General features: G+C 31.7%; 1 protein-coding gene and 1 long non-coding RNA gene across 3 annotated transcripts in view; one reads left to right on the top strand and one right to left on the bottom strand.

Annotated features, from left to right (window-relative positions):
- The window catches only part of LOC143044723 (GPI inositol-deacylase-like), a 166,030-nt gene that overhangs the window by 126,546 nt on the left and 21,894 nt on the right, over positions 1-17,590 (bottom strand). For both annotated transcript variants that reach the window (XM_076216825.1, XM_076216824.1), the window contains 4 exons: positions 14,520-14,608; positions 12,159-12,201; positions 10,317-10,402; positions 8,707-8,803 (listed from right to left, as the gene is read on the bottom strand). In XM_076216825.1, the coding sequence (XP_076072940.1) occupies positions 8,707-8,803; positions 10,317-10,402; positions 12,159-12,201; positions 14,520-14,608 (315 nt within the window). The remainder of the gene's footprint in view (positions 1-8,706; positions 8,804-10,316; positions 10,403-12,158; positions 12,202-14,519; positions 14,609-17,590) is intronic.
- The window catches only part of LOC143044731 (uncharacterized), an 85,715-nt gene that overhangs the window by 22,454 nt on the left and 45,671 nt on the right, over positions 1-17,590 (top strand). The gene's annotated exons all lie outside the window — the stretch shown is intronic.

Consider the following 17,590-nt stretch of genomic DNA (forward strand, 5'->3'; position numbering starts at 1 on the left):
CTCTTTTTTTTTTAAATGTTTTTTTTTTTTTTTGTAATATTGCTCGATTATCCCCTGTTTCATAGTGCTAAACATTTATTATTGTCATGGCTAACCGTGTTTTAATTGCAGGTCATTCCCAGGTTAAATATTTTGATCAGTATTTAAAATTGTCTAATGTAGATGTTGTTTCTTTTTCAGGGTATCGTATTGAACAGATGTGGGGTGTCATAGGGCGCAGGGTGCCCGACTACAAGATTGTTGTTCTTCATATCGGAGCCAACAATCTGTGGAATGACACCCCAGCTGATGTTCTGACTCATTACCAGAGTCTGGTTGATAGCATACGACGAGTCAATCCTTCTTGCCAGATCTTGCTTTCTGGATTACTACCTCGTGGGCAGGACATGTTCCCTGGTAAGATGAAGTCCGAGAGCTTTCTCTCTTTGGTCAACAGGAAGGCGTCTTACCTCAATAACAAGTTGCACAATATATCTAAGTCTATTCCCAGGCTTACCTATGTTGGGCATCACTCATTTGTTGTTGATGGTAAGCTGATGGTATCAGGCTATATCATCATCAGTTAAAACAGATGCTTCAATGTGACTCTGAGAATGAATTCTTAGAGCTTTCCAAAGATCTGACATCTAAATGGACATCCGAAGTTGTGTCATATTTTGAAAAAGAGCTAAAAACTGATATTTTAGAGAGATCAGGAAAATGGGTTTTAGAACAGTTTGAAGGTTTATATGACCCATACTCAGGTATCACAAACAATCTGTCAGAAAGTTATAACGCTGTTTTAAAACAAGAAAACGATTGGAAAGAGTTACCAGTTGATATGATTGCTTTGGGTTTTCATTTTCTACAAAATTTTGATCACTACGAGATTCTTAGAGGTTTGGCAGGTGTTGGGGACTATCATTTAAAAACAGAGTTTTCGAGGGCAAAAATTGACATACACGATTTGTTCATACCTAAGAAACTCATAGCACCATCCGATATAATTTCGTACCTGAAAACAGCACACATAAATACACCACAGTTGTCGTCTCCGTCTGCTGAAACGACAGAAACAGTGGAAGATCTATCCGAAATTGAACATAGTACACCCACCACACCAAAAGAAAAAGACACTCCAGTCATTAATACTATGTTTGACTTTCCTGCTTTTGTTAGTAGTCAGCACGCTTTGGCAAAGTATATAGTTGACAACAACCTAATCACACTTGTTCCATCTCAAGCAGCTTTCATTGTTCAAGGTCGAAATGGTAAGTATTGTGTCACTTTATTTCCGAAGGAAACTTGTCAGTGTCCATCTACTACTACATGCTTTCATATCCTTGCAGCAAAAATGAGCATTGGTCAAGAACCCATTGAAAAAAGACCAGTAGTTAGTCTAAGAGTTTTAACAAAAAATAACAGAAAGAGAGTTGACAAAAAAATCAGGAAAAAAACAACCTAGGCAAAACGATTACGATCCTGTTGTAGAACCAGCTCCAGACTCGGCTTATTTAGTCAACACACCAAAAACACCTTCACAAGTACATTCAACACAGAAATCACCACAGAAATCTGCATTAAAAACAAAATCAAAAACACCACATTCTAAAAAGAAACTTCACTTTAATTTGGAGACTGTTAGCGAGGAAGAAATTGATACATGTCCTATTTCACCAGACAAAAAAAAGGATAACATAATTACATTAGATGACACACCACCAGGTAAAAAGAGAAAACTTGACTTTCCATCTCCGCCAATTTCGATTGAAATTGAACAGGAAAAAAAACAACCATGGATAGGTACACTTACACAAGTAGACAAAAAAACTATTTCAGATAGTAAGTGCTTAACTTCCGACATTGTTAATTATGCACAAAACATTCTTTCAAAACAGTTTCCATTAATCCAGGGTTTTCAGAACACATGTTATGCTCCAGTTTTCTGTAATCAACAAAAAAATGGCTTTCTGAGACAAGTTTTACACCTACACAGGCTCCAGCTGTACAAATTCATCATACAGGGCATTCACACTGGGTCACTTCTTTAACCAAACAATCAAATGAAGTCTATCTATTGGACAGCATGTACGACACACTTACAACATCTTCAGAAATACAGCTTTCACAAATATATTCACATGGTAAAAAAAGGCTTTTGGTCAAGTTACCAGAAGTTCAGAAACAAACTAATTCCATAGATTGTGGGTTGTTTGCAATTGCAAATGCTGTAGAGTTTTGTTTTACAAGTTTTCAGGTGGGATACATGTAGAATTTGACACTGAACTTTTAAGAGAACATCTTGCGATTTGTTTGGAAAAAGGTGAATTTATTCCATTTCCAAAAAAAAAAATTAGCATGAAAGGTAAACCGAAATATAAAACCAGTGTTGTAGAATGTAACTGTGAGTGTGGAAAATGTGATTCAGTAGAAGACATGTTAGGATGTGAATGGCAAAAAGGTGTTAAAAAAATGCAACATTTGGAAACACTTTTCATGTACCGGATTAAAAGATGGTGACACATTCCTTTGCTCTAAACACATTACTAATTAGTGAATAAACACCTTTGTTGATTTGACACCAATCAGTGACTTTGAAGTTTTTATTACTGTCAAAACTTAATTTGGGATATTACAGTTTTTATTTTATTTGGTTTTTATTGTTTTGCATGATTATTTATTTTATATATATGTGTGTGTATAATTGAAATGTTTTTGATTAATAAAATATAAGCCCATGCCCTTTCAACGATATGTCTGCTGCCTTTAATAATCTGAAAATAGATCAAATTATTCAACATAGCAAATAAGTAAATATTATTTTAATAAACACACAGATAATTGTATTTTTTTTTCTTTCATATTTCCATAAAGCTGAATATTCGAACTTTCCTATAAACATGATTGTTCTTGCCAGACATTAATTTTGAAGAAAAGATTAATTTGATTTTAAGCGAATTTCTACCAATTTTTTTACGCATAAGGCAACTGTCCTGGCAGATTTTTTTGATGTTAATGAAATAAAAGTCCATATTTTTTTATATTTTCTGGAAGCTTATACTCTAAACTTTACAATGCATCTACTTTTGTTTACCAGACATTTATTTTGAAGAAGATATTAAACTTTATATTATGACCTTAGACTAATTTCAATCGTTAAACTTTATTATCATACAAAAATAATATGCCAGACAGTTGATTTGGAGAAATTATTTCAATTATAAGTAAAAAATTCTCGGCAATTTCAGCCGTTTTTAGCTTAAAATTTAATGGAGTAGGCTACTGTCCTGGCAGATTTTTTTTACGTTAATGACATAAAAATTCATATAATTTTATATTTTCATAAAGCGTATATTCTAAACTTTCCAATGAACTAACATTTGTTTACCAGACATTTATTTTGAAGAAGATATTCAACTTTATATTTTGATTCTGAACTAATTTCAACAAACTTTCTAATGTAAAAGGCTACTGTCCTGGCAGATTTTTTTACCTTTAAGAGATGAAAAAAAAAATAAGATTATAGATTTTTATAATTGATATTCCATAAACTTTACAATCGTACCAAAATATTATGCCAGACAGTTGTTTTGGAGAAAATATTCCAATCATAAGTAAACTTTTCACGGCAATTTCAGCCATTTTTTTCTCAAAATATAACTGTCCTGGCAGATTTTTTCTTACTTCTTAATTTTTTTTATATGTTTTTTTTAATAATAATGTTAGTAAATACTTTCTTCTTTATTATACAATTAAAATTTTAACCATATGTTGAGTAAAACAAAAGTTACAGATAAAAACGTATCGAAAAAAAGTGTCCTGGTTTTATCTGTCCTGTTAATAGACCTTCCCTTTGTCCATTGACCCTGGATCGTCGATTAGGTTTTATCCGCTGCTGGATAACTCGGACTAAAACAAAATCGGCCTATAACAGAATCGGACTATAACAAACTCGGACTATAACAAACTCGGCCTACCATTATTTATATGCAGAAATATATTGAACAAACTCGGACTACGATTAGTAGATTGTTTATTTTTTTTACTTTAATAAAAAAAACTTTATATATTAAATTTATATACGAGTTTATGAGATTATAATTAATATTTTTGAAAAAAAAACACAATATATAGAAATGTATTAAATGTTTGTTATATGAGTTGAATTTGATATGTTTAAACAGAGACATATACATATAATATATGTCTCTGTTTAAATGAGGATAATTAACTTCTATTTGAAATATTATTGTGATTTATTATAATAAATAGAATATTAAAAATAGATTTGGAGTAAAATTGAAAAAACAACAGAGATTTCTTTGATCTTACCAAATACTTCTATAAAATAACATGGACAAAAATCCCTTATCATTTTCAACATGGGTACCGACCCACAGGCACTTGTCTCAGAATTATGCAAAAAAAATCCCGTTGACCGACTTCTGAGGCCTGCTACTAATGATCCCGACAACAATGATAGTCGTGTCATATACCATTGTGTAGATAAATCAATTTAGATTTACGGCATAATAAGTTTAAGTAGGTTTGACAGCCGAGAAATCGAAAAATAACAGGAATTCGGAACTGGGTGTCATTTTTCAAAAAAATTAGTTAAGCACCTTGTGTTATATTAACATGATTAAGATATAGAGGGGGAAAAAATTCTGAGACAAGTGCCTGTGTACCGACCACTGCGTCGAGTGTTCTAAAAAAGTTACAACAAAGCAACATGCCTTACAGTGTGATTCGTGTAGTTTATAGCAACACAGAGTTCGCGATACTGGTAAGTGCTTCTATATTTTATTCTTGTTCATAATTGTTACTCATAAACGTTTTATTTGCTATGGATAAAAAATTCTTGCTTCATTGTTCATTTACTATAAGAAAATTAAAGTTGAATTCAGTATTATACTTCTTCTTTGTATTATGCTCCTTGTGAAAATAAAGCATCTTCTTCTTCTTCTGTTTTAGTTTCCTATAAACAGGCTTTTATTTTGTTTGATAATACAAAACTTATCGTATTTGTACATATGTGTGTATTATATATTTCAATGAGTGACTATACTTGAAGTATTATAAAAATAATAGATGCCTATAATTAAGGGTTTAATTAATATATGGAGTTTTTGCTGTATCTTTTATTGTAAGTATGTATGTTTTAAAAACTTTTAAAAAAAAAAAGCTTTGGCTGACATTATATATACTTCTACTTCGTGATTGTGGCAACATCCTTATAATAACACAAGCTTTGTAATCAAACAAAAAACAAAACAAAAAACAACTGAAGTTCAGTTATAAATAGACAAGACAAGATATATTTACTTTGATATTTAGTTCCTAATTTCGTGTAATAACAGGTAGTTTTGTTTTCACTTGGGTGATTAAATAGGTGTCAACAGTTCATGTGCCAGTCGTTTGTTTAACTAGTTATGGTGATTAAAAAGGTGTCAACGATACACCTGGCATGATGTCATAATCAATTAAGATATGCATATAATAAAAATTAATTCTGAGAGGGACATTATTACAAATAATAATACTGAAAAGACACATCAGAGGTTAATTTTCAATATATCAATATTAAAAAGAAGTTTTTTTTTGTACTATATATCTTGTTATGTTTTTTTTTATCCCCTTCAATAAATTATTTAATTAATTGTAGCAAGGATTTGTATAGTAAGACAAAATCCTTGATTGTAGATAAAAAATAATTTCAAATTAAGAATTGAAAATTAATTTCCAATAACAACAACGACCAACATTATACTTATATTCTTCTAGTTTGGTATAGTCCGAGTTTGTTATAGTCTGATTTTGGGAGGCCGATTATGTTATAGGCCGAGTTTGTCATAGTCCGATTTTGTTATAGGCCGAGATATCATGGATTCGTTTTATCCACCATTTACCGGAAGTCTCATTTCTTTAAATTTTGTATCGAGATTCAGATTGATAAATACTTAATAAAAAGCTGGGCAAGCAGGACAAAAAGAGTCATGAGTCGAGTAGAAAACCTTAAATGCAAATGGAGGACACAGAGTATTAAAAAAAAAACGGAAGTGAGAATTTCAGACATTGTGGATATCAGATTGCCTCTGGCTATCTATGGAAATTCGGAAAATAAATTAAGTTTTTGTCTTATTTATAGATAAAAGGTCAACATTATTTGTTGTCAAAGTGGTTAATAGAAGGGATGCTTTAACTGCCCATCAAGACAACAATAAATAATCAAGTAAAAAACAAGTGTGTCAGTTGAGAGAAACACCACAAAATCAATAGTTTATCTATTATTTAGTTTACATTTCCTCAATCACTGTCCTCAAATTTAGTATATGTACCTACTAGCTACAATTTTTATTCAAAAACTGCTGCAAAATTGTCCTTTACATGTCATTTCATTGGTTGGTTTGCTCTTAGGTTTCTGTCCCATTGATGTTAACTCATTTCCTACTTTCCTAATTGTTTACACATATAAACAAATGGATTTCATTTGTTTGTGATGCACAACAGTGCTGAGTAAGAATATATTAGCTAACAAGAAATACTTCAATATTTATTGGGCTCATCAGGGCAAGTAAATTATTATTCGGACAAGTTAAATTTTAGGTTTCACTTGCCCGGGGACAAGTGCTCACAACACATATTTCCACACCCCTGAAAAGCTGAACTATTTAAGAAATCCTTTGCTTATTCTGGATCAGTATTATGGAATGGACTACCACACACAATGCATAAAGCTCAAAACACTTTTACTTTTAAGCAAAGTATCAAGAAGTACCTAACACAACCCTGATAAGAAATGTTTGCTACAATGTATTTGTATATTTTTTTTATTTTTTATTTTCATTTGATTTTTTGACTACATGTATACATCTTAAACAGCATTATATCTTATGTTAATAACAATACATTGAACTACATGACTGTAAATTAACTATGTGTAAATATCTGTTTTGATTGTATTGTATTTTGTATGTGAGGGCCTCAGGGAAGATTAGTTTATTGTAATTAAGGAGGTTATATTAGAAGGAGAGAGGACGAAAGACAATAATTACACATAAAATGTTACCGACTTTTCTGTAAGTGGGTGTTAATTACTTGAGATCGACTCTGTCACAGAGGGAGATTTTGTCCTAATTACATACCGGAGTAAGAACGGAAACACCCGAGGTGTCATAACTGACCGGAAATATAATTATTGACATATTAATACGATTTTTTGTGATATTTTGTATTAAGTAATTAAAAATTAAATTTTATGTTAAAAGTTAACTTCTAACCAATAGAAATGAAACGAATATCTGTCTCATTGCCGTCAATGTTAATACCAAAAGAAAGCACTTTTTACGTTGTTCCCGATAAATTTCTCTATGTTTCAATTGCAAATATTCTTTCCGGTCGTTACCGGTCACCGTAACTAAAGTACTTTACATATTCGTATATTTTCTATGATTATTACCTGCCAATTCTCATCAACAGGAATTGACAGGTGAAGCGAAAATCTTTGTTTAAAGCAATGTAGTGTTGAATAAAAACCGCTCACTAACTTTCCTTTAAACCCTCATAACTTTGTCATTTCTTTATCTTTTTTCACGGTAGACAGACGATTGATTTTGAAATTGCGCGTCCAATCTTTTTCCATATCATAAACACCTATACACTGCATTGTTACCAAAAATACACCTGAACTTTAACGACCAACTCATTGATAACAACCACGTGACATATGCGATTTATCTATTAGCCCGAACTGCTCGAGGTAACAGCCCGGTACATCAGAGAGCCATGTCAAGTGGGTGATAAACATGTCGGTTTCTTTATATTTTTATCATTTTTCTCTGATCGAACTGCTATCCTGGGGATGTTAATTTGGTATCAAGCAGAGTGTTCACTCTCCTTCTAATATAACCTCCTTGTTGTAACTAACTGAGTTTACCCTCTTTAAATAAAGAATTTATTATTATTATTATAATCATATTTGGTATGCAGTTATATTAGAATTGGCACATCTCATTTCCATGTAGATTATTTGGCCCTGCCCTCTCAGACATGGTCTATTGACTTTGAAGCTTTTACTTATTTAACATTTATTAGTTTGTGATTAGGTCAGTTTATGGGGAACCACTAGGATGAACTGATAGTGTTAAGTCAATGATATTTGGTATGCAGTTGTATAAGCATTTGCATATCTCATTTCCATGGAGATAATTTGGCTCCGCTCCCTTAGTCAAGGTCTTTTGACTTTGAAAATTTTACTTAGTTAACATGTATTAGTTTGTAATTAGGTCAGTTCAAGGGGAACCAAGAGTGGCAGGCTAATGTTAATTGGTATTCAGTTGTATAAGCATTAGCACATCTCATTTCTATGGAAAATATTTGGCCCGGTCACCTAAGTCATGGTCTATCGACTTTTAAACTTTTGCTTAGTTTACATGTATTAGTTTGTGATTAGATCAATTTAAAGTGAACTGCTAGTGTTAAGTCAATATTTGGTATGCAGTTGTATTAGCACTGGCACATCTCATTTACATGGAGATTATTTAGCCATTCACCTCAGTCATGGTTCATTGACTTCGAATATTTTCCTTACTTATGTAACATGTTAAGTATTGCTAGTTTAATGTCACTATTTGCATAATCAAAATCACAAAAAAGCCAGACATATCTCTGTGATAACAGATTTTTCTTTCTTTTCATATTGATGATATCATTAAGAAAGTAACTGACCTGGAGCTTGGTGAGGAGTAGCCTGTGTTATTATAGTGTTGACAAAACTCTGTTCAAACTCGGGTAAAGTAAATAATGCCCTTGCTATCATTCCACCCTGAAATATATATTGAAATATTTTGATCATTAAGAAAACATGTTGTACTAGGCAAACATGTTTGTACAACTCATATCAGTAAAAGGAGTTGTGGTGTATATGTGAATAAAGCACAAACTCAACATTACAAAAATAAAGAGATCTAGAACACATACTAATTCAATTTCTACACAATAAGACTTTTCTTAACCACACTGCCCACAAAAGGGAGTGAAAAAATTATAAAATAAATGGGGAATGTGTCCAAGGGGATACATAAGATGCCTCTCCCTTGCATTTAACATTATAAAGAGACATAGATTTGTAAAAGTAACACCACCAAAATTTCAAACTTGATCAGTGGTAATAAGCATTTTGTATAGGTGTTATATCAATTTGTTAGGGCAAACATTAGCATTTTTCCATTGGAAAGGAACATAACTCTAAAATTTTAACCCTTTCAACGCTATACACGGCATATGGACACAAAAATTTTTTTTTTAAAAATTAAATAGCCAAATCATGAAAAGAAAATATGAAATGACAAATGTACCCACACAAGAGACAGATTAATCGGTCTAACCTATTAATTACCTGAAAATGCAGGTAACCTGATAAAAAATTTACTGAAATAACTGCCTACCATTACAGTTCATACTCTCCTGAGAATTTTTCATGCAATAACTGTCTCTGTATCTCTTATAATAAAAAAGATACAGCAGTCTGAAAAGGAAAATACTGTTCTATTGAATGAACACAAAAATAATGCAGCAGCAGCAGCCATTTTTCTATTTTTTTGTGTAGCGTTGAAAGGGTTAAAAGTGAAACCACTAAAATTCAAACTTGATCTGTGTGTTTTGAAGTAATAAGCATTGTGTATAATTTTCATAGCATTTGGTTAAGTAACTGAAGTTTAAGAATTGAAACCTATTTCAGGAGGGTACAGACATTCAGACGGACGATATGATGTACAGACAGACAAATGGTTAAACTTAATGCCCTTTCTGCTATGTCTGTGCATAAAAATGTTTTTACATGTAACAGGCTATTATTTGAACTTGGAATTATTTTTAATTATGGAATTTGCTTAAATTCTTGTTATTGAAATTCTCAATAAATTCCATGTTTATTTTGTACTATAATTTCTGTGCTGCGCACAACACTTTCTATTACAAAGAAAATAGTATATTTTCACTAGAATGTACCTGTGCCGCGCACAACACTATCTAACCAAAATAAATTGTATGGAAAGTGTTATGAACCGCTCAAAACATCATAACACCAAATAAACATGGAATTTATTAAAAATTTAAACACAAGAAATTATGCAATTTCTATAAATAAATATAATTCCAAGTTCAAATAATAGCCTGTTATGTGTTTTACAGTTGATAAATTAACACTGATAGTAAAAAGGGAAAATCTACAAATTGTAGAAAAACAATAATCCAGTATCCTGAATATATGAGGCAATATAAATTGAACCAAGACTTATGCAGAATATCATGAATATGTTAAATAACTGTAAACTTACCATGGAGTGACCAACCAATACAACTGAAGAAGGCTTATTGTATTCATATAAGGACAATATTTTCTTTACACATTCATGTACAAATTCTGTAATAAAACGGATAACTATCATTAATAAATGATCATAAAACATTCTATCGTTATCTAATCTTAATATCAAAATAACAATACATCCGTGTGTGCAATCTGAAAGGTCTTAGCTGCCTATGATTTAATTTTGCTGAACACATGTAATATGAAGGTTTAACTACAAGTATCAGATAACCTTAACATTATCAATGATTGATGAAAATGAAGTAACTGTCAAATAAACCATGCCAGACAGACAGCCTAATAATAATTATAGCTACGAAATATAGTTGTACAATCTCTTAAAATACCTGACAAACAGAAAACCAAAACATCTTGACATTGGTTATAAATGACAAAAAAAATCATTGACCAATGAACAATTAAAATGATCACAAGGTCAAAGGAAACCTCCAAGACAAGACATGTACACCTAAGAATTATTTCATGGACCAAATATACTTGACTGAGTTATAGACCAAACCACAACAAGAGGCTGTCACAACGACAGCAAACCGGATTTATTAATATTTATTTGTGTCCTGGCAATATCACAAGAACCATTACTGATGAATGGTGAAAGTGAAAATCGTCAATATCAAATTTGACCTCCATTTTGTCATCAGTATCAACATATTAAAATTTGAAAAGCTTAGATTGAATGGTTCATGAGTAAATGCAACAACGTGAATAGAAACGCCATTTTACAATCTTTCAAGAACCATAACGCCTGAACGGTAAAAGTCAAAATCGTCATTATTGAACTTGACCTCTATTTTGTCATCAGTAACAACATATAAAAATTTCAAAAGCTTTGGTTGAATGGTTCATGAGAAAATGCACGGACACGACTGGAAACACCATTTTTCAATCTTTCAAGAACCATAACTCCTGAACGGTATAAGTCAAAATCGTCATTATTTAACTTGACCTCTATTTTGTCATCAGTAACAACATATTAAAATTTGGGAAGCTTTGGTAGAACAGTTCATGTGTAAATGCACGGACACAACTGGAAACTCAATTTTTCAATCTTTCAAGAACCATAACTCCTAAACGGTAAAAGTCAAAATCGTCACTATTGAACTTGACCTACATTTTGTCATCAGTAACAACATATTAAAATTTGGGAAGCTTTGGTAGAACAGTTCATGCTTAAATGCACGGACACGACTGGAAACTCCATTTTTCAATCTTTCAAGAACCATAACTCCTGAACGGTAAAAGTCAAAATCGCCATTATTGAACTTGACCTTCATTTAGTTGTCAGTAACAACATATTAAAATTTTAAAAGCTTTGGTTGAACGGTTCATGAGTTAATGCACGGACAACATTTGATTGCCGCCCGCCCGACTGCCCGGCCGCCCGGCCGCCCGCCGTACATCCCCAAATCAATAACCGACATTTTTGTCACAAAAATCCGGTTAAAAACATAAATATTCACTAATGAACCATAAAAATGAAGTATTGTCAGATGTACCTTGCCAGTAGGACAAGTACACTTTACAATCATTCTAAAGACAAATATAGTGGCAAAAAGGACAGAAAAAATTGCTAACTATGACACAACCAAGGTAACAGGACAGGAACAGTTGATTTCTACATGTTCTATTGTTTGTCATTGTTACTTTCCCTCCTCAACTAGTGACCTTTTTTTTTAGTCATCAGCTTTTTTTAAAAGACTGAAACTTTATTAACTTTTGCTTTGTTATTTCTGCAGTTTGCCATAATATGCTTTCTTATTTAAACTTTCAGTTAAAATAATATTATTACCTGTCTGAGATTGCAACATTCCCCCGAACAATGCTGACAATTCCTGAAAATAAAAACATTAATCTATCAAATGAAAAGAAACAACTCAAATTGATATTTTTAAATCAATCATTTCCCATAATCAAGATATTAGGTAATGACTGTAGAACCATAAACAAGTTTATATATTCATGTTCCTGTAAAAGTCAGAAACCTAGTTGCAGGTTGCCATTATATTTTATTCAGAGTACTTTTCATTTAGGATTCAGTGTTATCTTCGTTCAATTCTGCTAAATAAATTAAATTTGTAATGGCTTTGGATGATTGCCAGATGGTATCAGCTCTTGTCCATTGTTGAAGACATTCGATAAACTAGAGATTTTGATTGTATTGTTAATATGTTTAGTTCAGGGTTTAAAAATCCCATTTGTCAATATTATTTTTCGCAACCTCTTTTCCAAAATCATTTTTCCCCCACTATATGCACTATCATTTTTGTCGAGCCTTCGACTTTAGTCGAAAAAGCGAGACTAAGCGATCCTACATTCCGTCGTCGTTTGTGTCGTCGTCGTCGGCTGCGTCCACAAATATTCACTCTGTGGTTAAAGTTTTTGAAATTTTAATAACTTTCTTAAACTATACTGGATTTCTACCAAACTTGGACAGAAGCTTGTTTATGATCATAAGATAGTATCCAGAAGTAAATTTTGTAAAAATAAAATTCCATTTTTTCCGTATTTTACTTATAAATGGACTTAGTTTTTTTCTGCGGCGAAACATTACATTCACTCTGTGGTTAAAGTTTTTAAAGTTTTAATAACTTTCTTAAACTATCCATGGTTTGTACCAAACTTAGACAGAAGCTTGTTTATGATCATAAGATAGTATCCAGAAGTAAATTTTGTAAAAAAATAAATCCATTTTTTCCGTATTTTACTTTTAAATGGACTTAGTTTTTCTGCGGGGAAACATTGCATTCACTCTGTGGTTAAAGTTTTTAAAATTTTAATAACTTTCTTAAACTATCCTGGGTTTGTACCAAACTTGGACAGACAGAAGCTTATTTATGATCATAAGATAGTATCCAGAAGTAAATTTTGTAAAAAGATAACTCCATTTTTTCTGTATTTTACTTTTAAATGGACTTAGATTTTCTTCCAGTTAACATTACATACAGTCTGCAGTTAAAGTTTTCAAAACATTTATTAGATTCATTAACTATCCTAAATTTTTACCAAACTTGGACAGAAGCTTCTTACAATCATAAGATAGTATCAAGAGGAATATTTTTATTGATTTTTTTCCTCATTTTTGTTGAGCCTGCGATTTACAGCAAAAGAAGGCGAGGCACTGGGTTCCGTGGAACCCTTACAAATTTTTTTACCAACATATTTTTCTCAATCAGTTGATCAGATACTTTCTTGTTGATGAATCAAATTAAAGACTTTTCTTAAATTTTAAGTGCATTAACAAAAATAAAAATTTTTTTTGTTCCATGATTAAAAGTTGAGTTAAAACATAATACAATTTTAAAGACAGGAGCACTAAAACTATTGTACCATGTCCCCACTTCAAAACAATTATTTTTGTAAACGTTATGAAAACACCTCATCTTTTTAGTATGTTAAACCATCTGACCACACCATTTCATTTAATCATATAATTAACATTATTTATTAGTTAGTTTTTGTTGATAGCTGTCATGATAATGATGGATGGCTACTTTACATCCAGCAGAAAATTAATATACATATTTAGGACAAGAACTTGTTAATGTTATATGAATATTAATACTGCTTTGTTAGACTAACATGCTAGTTCACAAGGATTCAGTCCGCAGGAAGACAAGTAACCTGACCCTTAACACAATCGGGTTTCCCTCTGCGAACTGTTTTTGTTATATCACGGAGAAAGAGTAGTAATGGCAATAACTGCAAAATAATTAACTGTAGTCAAATTGATGATCAGGATAAAATATATTCACATAGCTGAAAATCTGTTCTCCTTGGGCAATTGGGCAACTGTTAGGTTAAGTCCCTGCACCCATCTGTTGCTTCTTACAGTAAAATATATGGTGTTAAGGTGGTACACTACAGGGAGATAACTCTGTAAAATCAGCTACCTTTTAATTACGTTGTGTTGTAAAAGGGATATTAAGCTTCTCAATGATCAAAATGAGTGTTTGTCAAGCTGCTATATAACCAGTGTAATTTTTCTGATAAAACGGTTGGTTCAAAATTTTTAAAATTTTTATATTTTTGTCAAAGGGTCAAAGTAAATACTTTGTCAAAATGTTAAGAAAATTAAACGAGCCAAATTAATTTTAGTTAAAGTGTTGGGTACCACCTTAATAGCTACAAGTTAGAAAAATAAAAATCTTACCTCATTAAAGTCAATTGTATAATAATTGAAGTGGAATGAATATCGTTTATCGTTGGCTCTTCTGTGAGCTACAGATGCTAAAGAACGAGCTGTTTGAAAAAAAATATTATAATCTATTTTTATCAAACATATATATATATATAGATATTCCAATGCTGTTAATTTCACCCATTATACTTTTCCCCTTAACAATCATGAACCATCATTTTTGTCTGATAATTTGTGTTAATTGAAGATCATGAAACAGCTCAAAATTATGTATGGTCTTTTTGTAGAATACAATGCTTTTTAACGAAATTTTTCTTTTATCTTACTGACTTATAACTTCCTTTCTCAGCACAGTGATATGAAAAATTATCGCTAGAAACTAAGGGGGCATGTGGTACTGTCATAGGTAGAATAGCGATAAACATATTATCATTGATCATTTCGACTTGATTGCTTTTCTCACTTTTGCGTACCGGCTCAAGTGAGAAAATCAATCTGGTTGAGATGATCAATGATAATCTATAAATATATTGTATTTTTTGAGATTAAGATGAAATGTAATTAATGAATTAACTATACATGCCTTTAACTTCAAAATTTGAAGTGTTTCATAAATATACTTATAGACATATATTCTTAAGAGCTTCCTTGCATGTAAAAAGTTAAAAACTTAAGTCGATCACTTAAAATTTGAGAGTAATAGATAGACATATTATACCACTGTTATACCACTGTCCCAGGTTAGGGGAGGGTTTGGATCCTGCTAACATGTTTAACACTGCCACATTATTTATGTAAGTGCTCGTCCCAAGTCAGGAGCCTGTAATTCAGTGGTTGTTGTTTGTTTATGTGTTACATATTTGTTTTTCTTTCATTTTTTATACAAATAAGGCCGTTAGTTTTCTCGTTTGAATTGTTTTACATTGTCATATCGGGGCCTTTTATAGCTGAATATGCGGTATGGGCTTTGCTCATTGTTGAAGGCCATACAGTGAATTATAGTTGTTAATGTCAGTGTCATTTTGGTCTCTTGTGGACAGTTGTCTCATAGGCAATCATACCACATCTTCTTTTTTATATGTACACCTTAAAATCATTATATACACAACATATAGTTGACCTGGTGCTTATAGTATTTTGTATTTGAAAATCTGACAAATACATATAAACTTAATACATGTAATGACAATGAACTATGAAATCGAGTTCAGATAAAACCTGCAAGACTGACATGTACCTATAGCAATCATTCAGATCACCACATATAGTTAACCTACTGCTTATAGCTTCTGAGAAACAGACTTAATCATGTAACTTTATCCTTCATCACTGATCAATATAATGAGGTCAAGGTCTGGTGACCTCTGGTAGACATGAAGACATTGGCGGTTGCAGGGAACCAATATACCAAATATAGCTATCCTATAACTCATAAGTGAGAAATTTCAAACTATATATCTATTTCAAGCAGTCTTAAAACAATGAAAATGAGGTCAAAGACAATGGACATACATTTTCTTGTATGACAGATGGACACTTCAAAACTTAAGGTACATAAAACACATGTATCTGCATACAAGGTATGAAATATCTAGGTCTTCTTCCTTTTCAAATATATAACTTAATATAAATAGTTCACATCATTGAAGCAGTTGCCACATAGTAATCCATATGTCTCTCATACCCCAACATTCTTGCAGGTGAGATGAGACTAACATAACATAAATGGCCAGTATGCAATAGATTACATAGACAATAATAGTGCATTGACTTGACATATCAACGATATAAGGATGAGGCTTAGAAATTGGGAAATGAGAGGCTCTACCAAGTTGATATGTCAAGTCAATGCACTATTATTGTCTTTATATTGCAATCTAGAAAAATACATTTTAAATTGTTGTTTAAAGCATTAATGTTATTTATTTTATTTAAATATTGGAAAACATCCCCCTTTAAAAAGGCCTTTTACCAGTATCATGCGGGGAAATATACAACGCAATGAAATGTACATCACCTGTTAAAACCCGAAATCAATGGTGAACGAATTTGTTTGAGAATGAACTAAAATATCAACAATAAGCATAAACGTAACACTTTCTTTCCCGGATTGAACTGGATTGAACGTCTCTATGACATTATCGAAATTGCACGCGACTGTCACCGGCCCGAATTGATTTCAATAAAAGTCTGAATTTTTGTTGTCATTTCTGACATTTCGTAAACTAACGTGTTGATGCTTTTCCTGGAGCTGTCGTACATTTTTTTAATTATTAAAACAGTTGTGTCAAGGAAAGTGTATGCCGTATGGTCCACGTTCCTCACGATGATCATAATATTTTGTCAGCCACCAACATTCATCTGCAGCCATTGTTGACCTTGACTCGATTTGAAATCGGCTTTCCCCGAGTTATTTATATAAATAGTCACATTTTTAAACACAACAATATTAGGAGATTAAAAAGCAGGTCTTTTAAATATTTCAGCATAAAAAATGATATATACCGGTAGGTTGCAAACAAAAAATATTAACAAGTGAAATATGTTCTTTTGCTTCTAAAAAATGCAAAAGAATAAGTTTGAGTTGTTGTATACATTGGAAACAAGAACAGGTTGAATAGGTCGTATGAATGATAAATTATAAAAAGTGATATCAGGTCAGTGATTGTATATGACATTGAAATATATGGTCAACGCATTTTGACTGCTCAAATAGAACGAGTGCAGTATAAATATATTTTGAGGATTGATCATCTCAAACCACATCAGAGTTTTAATGAATCTGAAACAGTATCATAGTGTGTAGTATGAACACTTTAAAATTTGATAATAAAATTTAGAAAGTAGATCCTGAGAAAAATGTGGCTGTAATTGAGGATTGACAAATGATTGAGGAACATACCAACAGACAGACAGACAGGAGTAAAACAGTATATATCTCTCTCATTCGAAGCAAGGATATAAATGTTTTCAGTAGCACCATGGGATAAGCTGAAAAATCTTTTCTAAATCTTGGTGCATTTATGCAGTGGCTGTGACCTTTGACCTACTGATTCAAAGTTCAACAAGAGTCTTGTTCTTTC

Source organism: Mytilus galloprovincialis, chromosome 9, assembly GCF_965363235.1.
Source record: "Mytilus galloprovincialis chromosome 9, xbMytGall1.hap1.1, whole genome shotgun sequence".
Taxonomy (NCBI): Eukaryota; Metazoa; Mollusca; class Bivalvia; order Mytilida; family Mytilidae; genus Mytilus; species Mytilus galloprovincialis.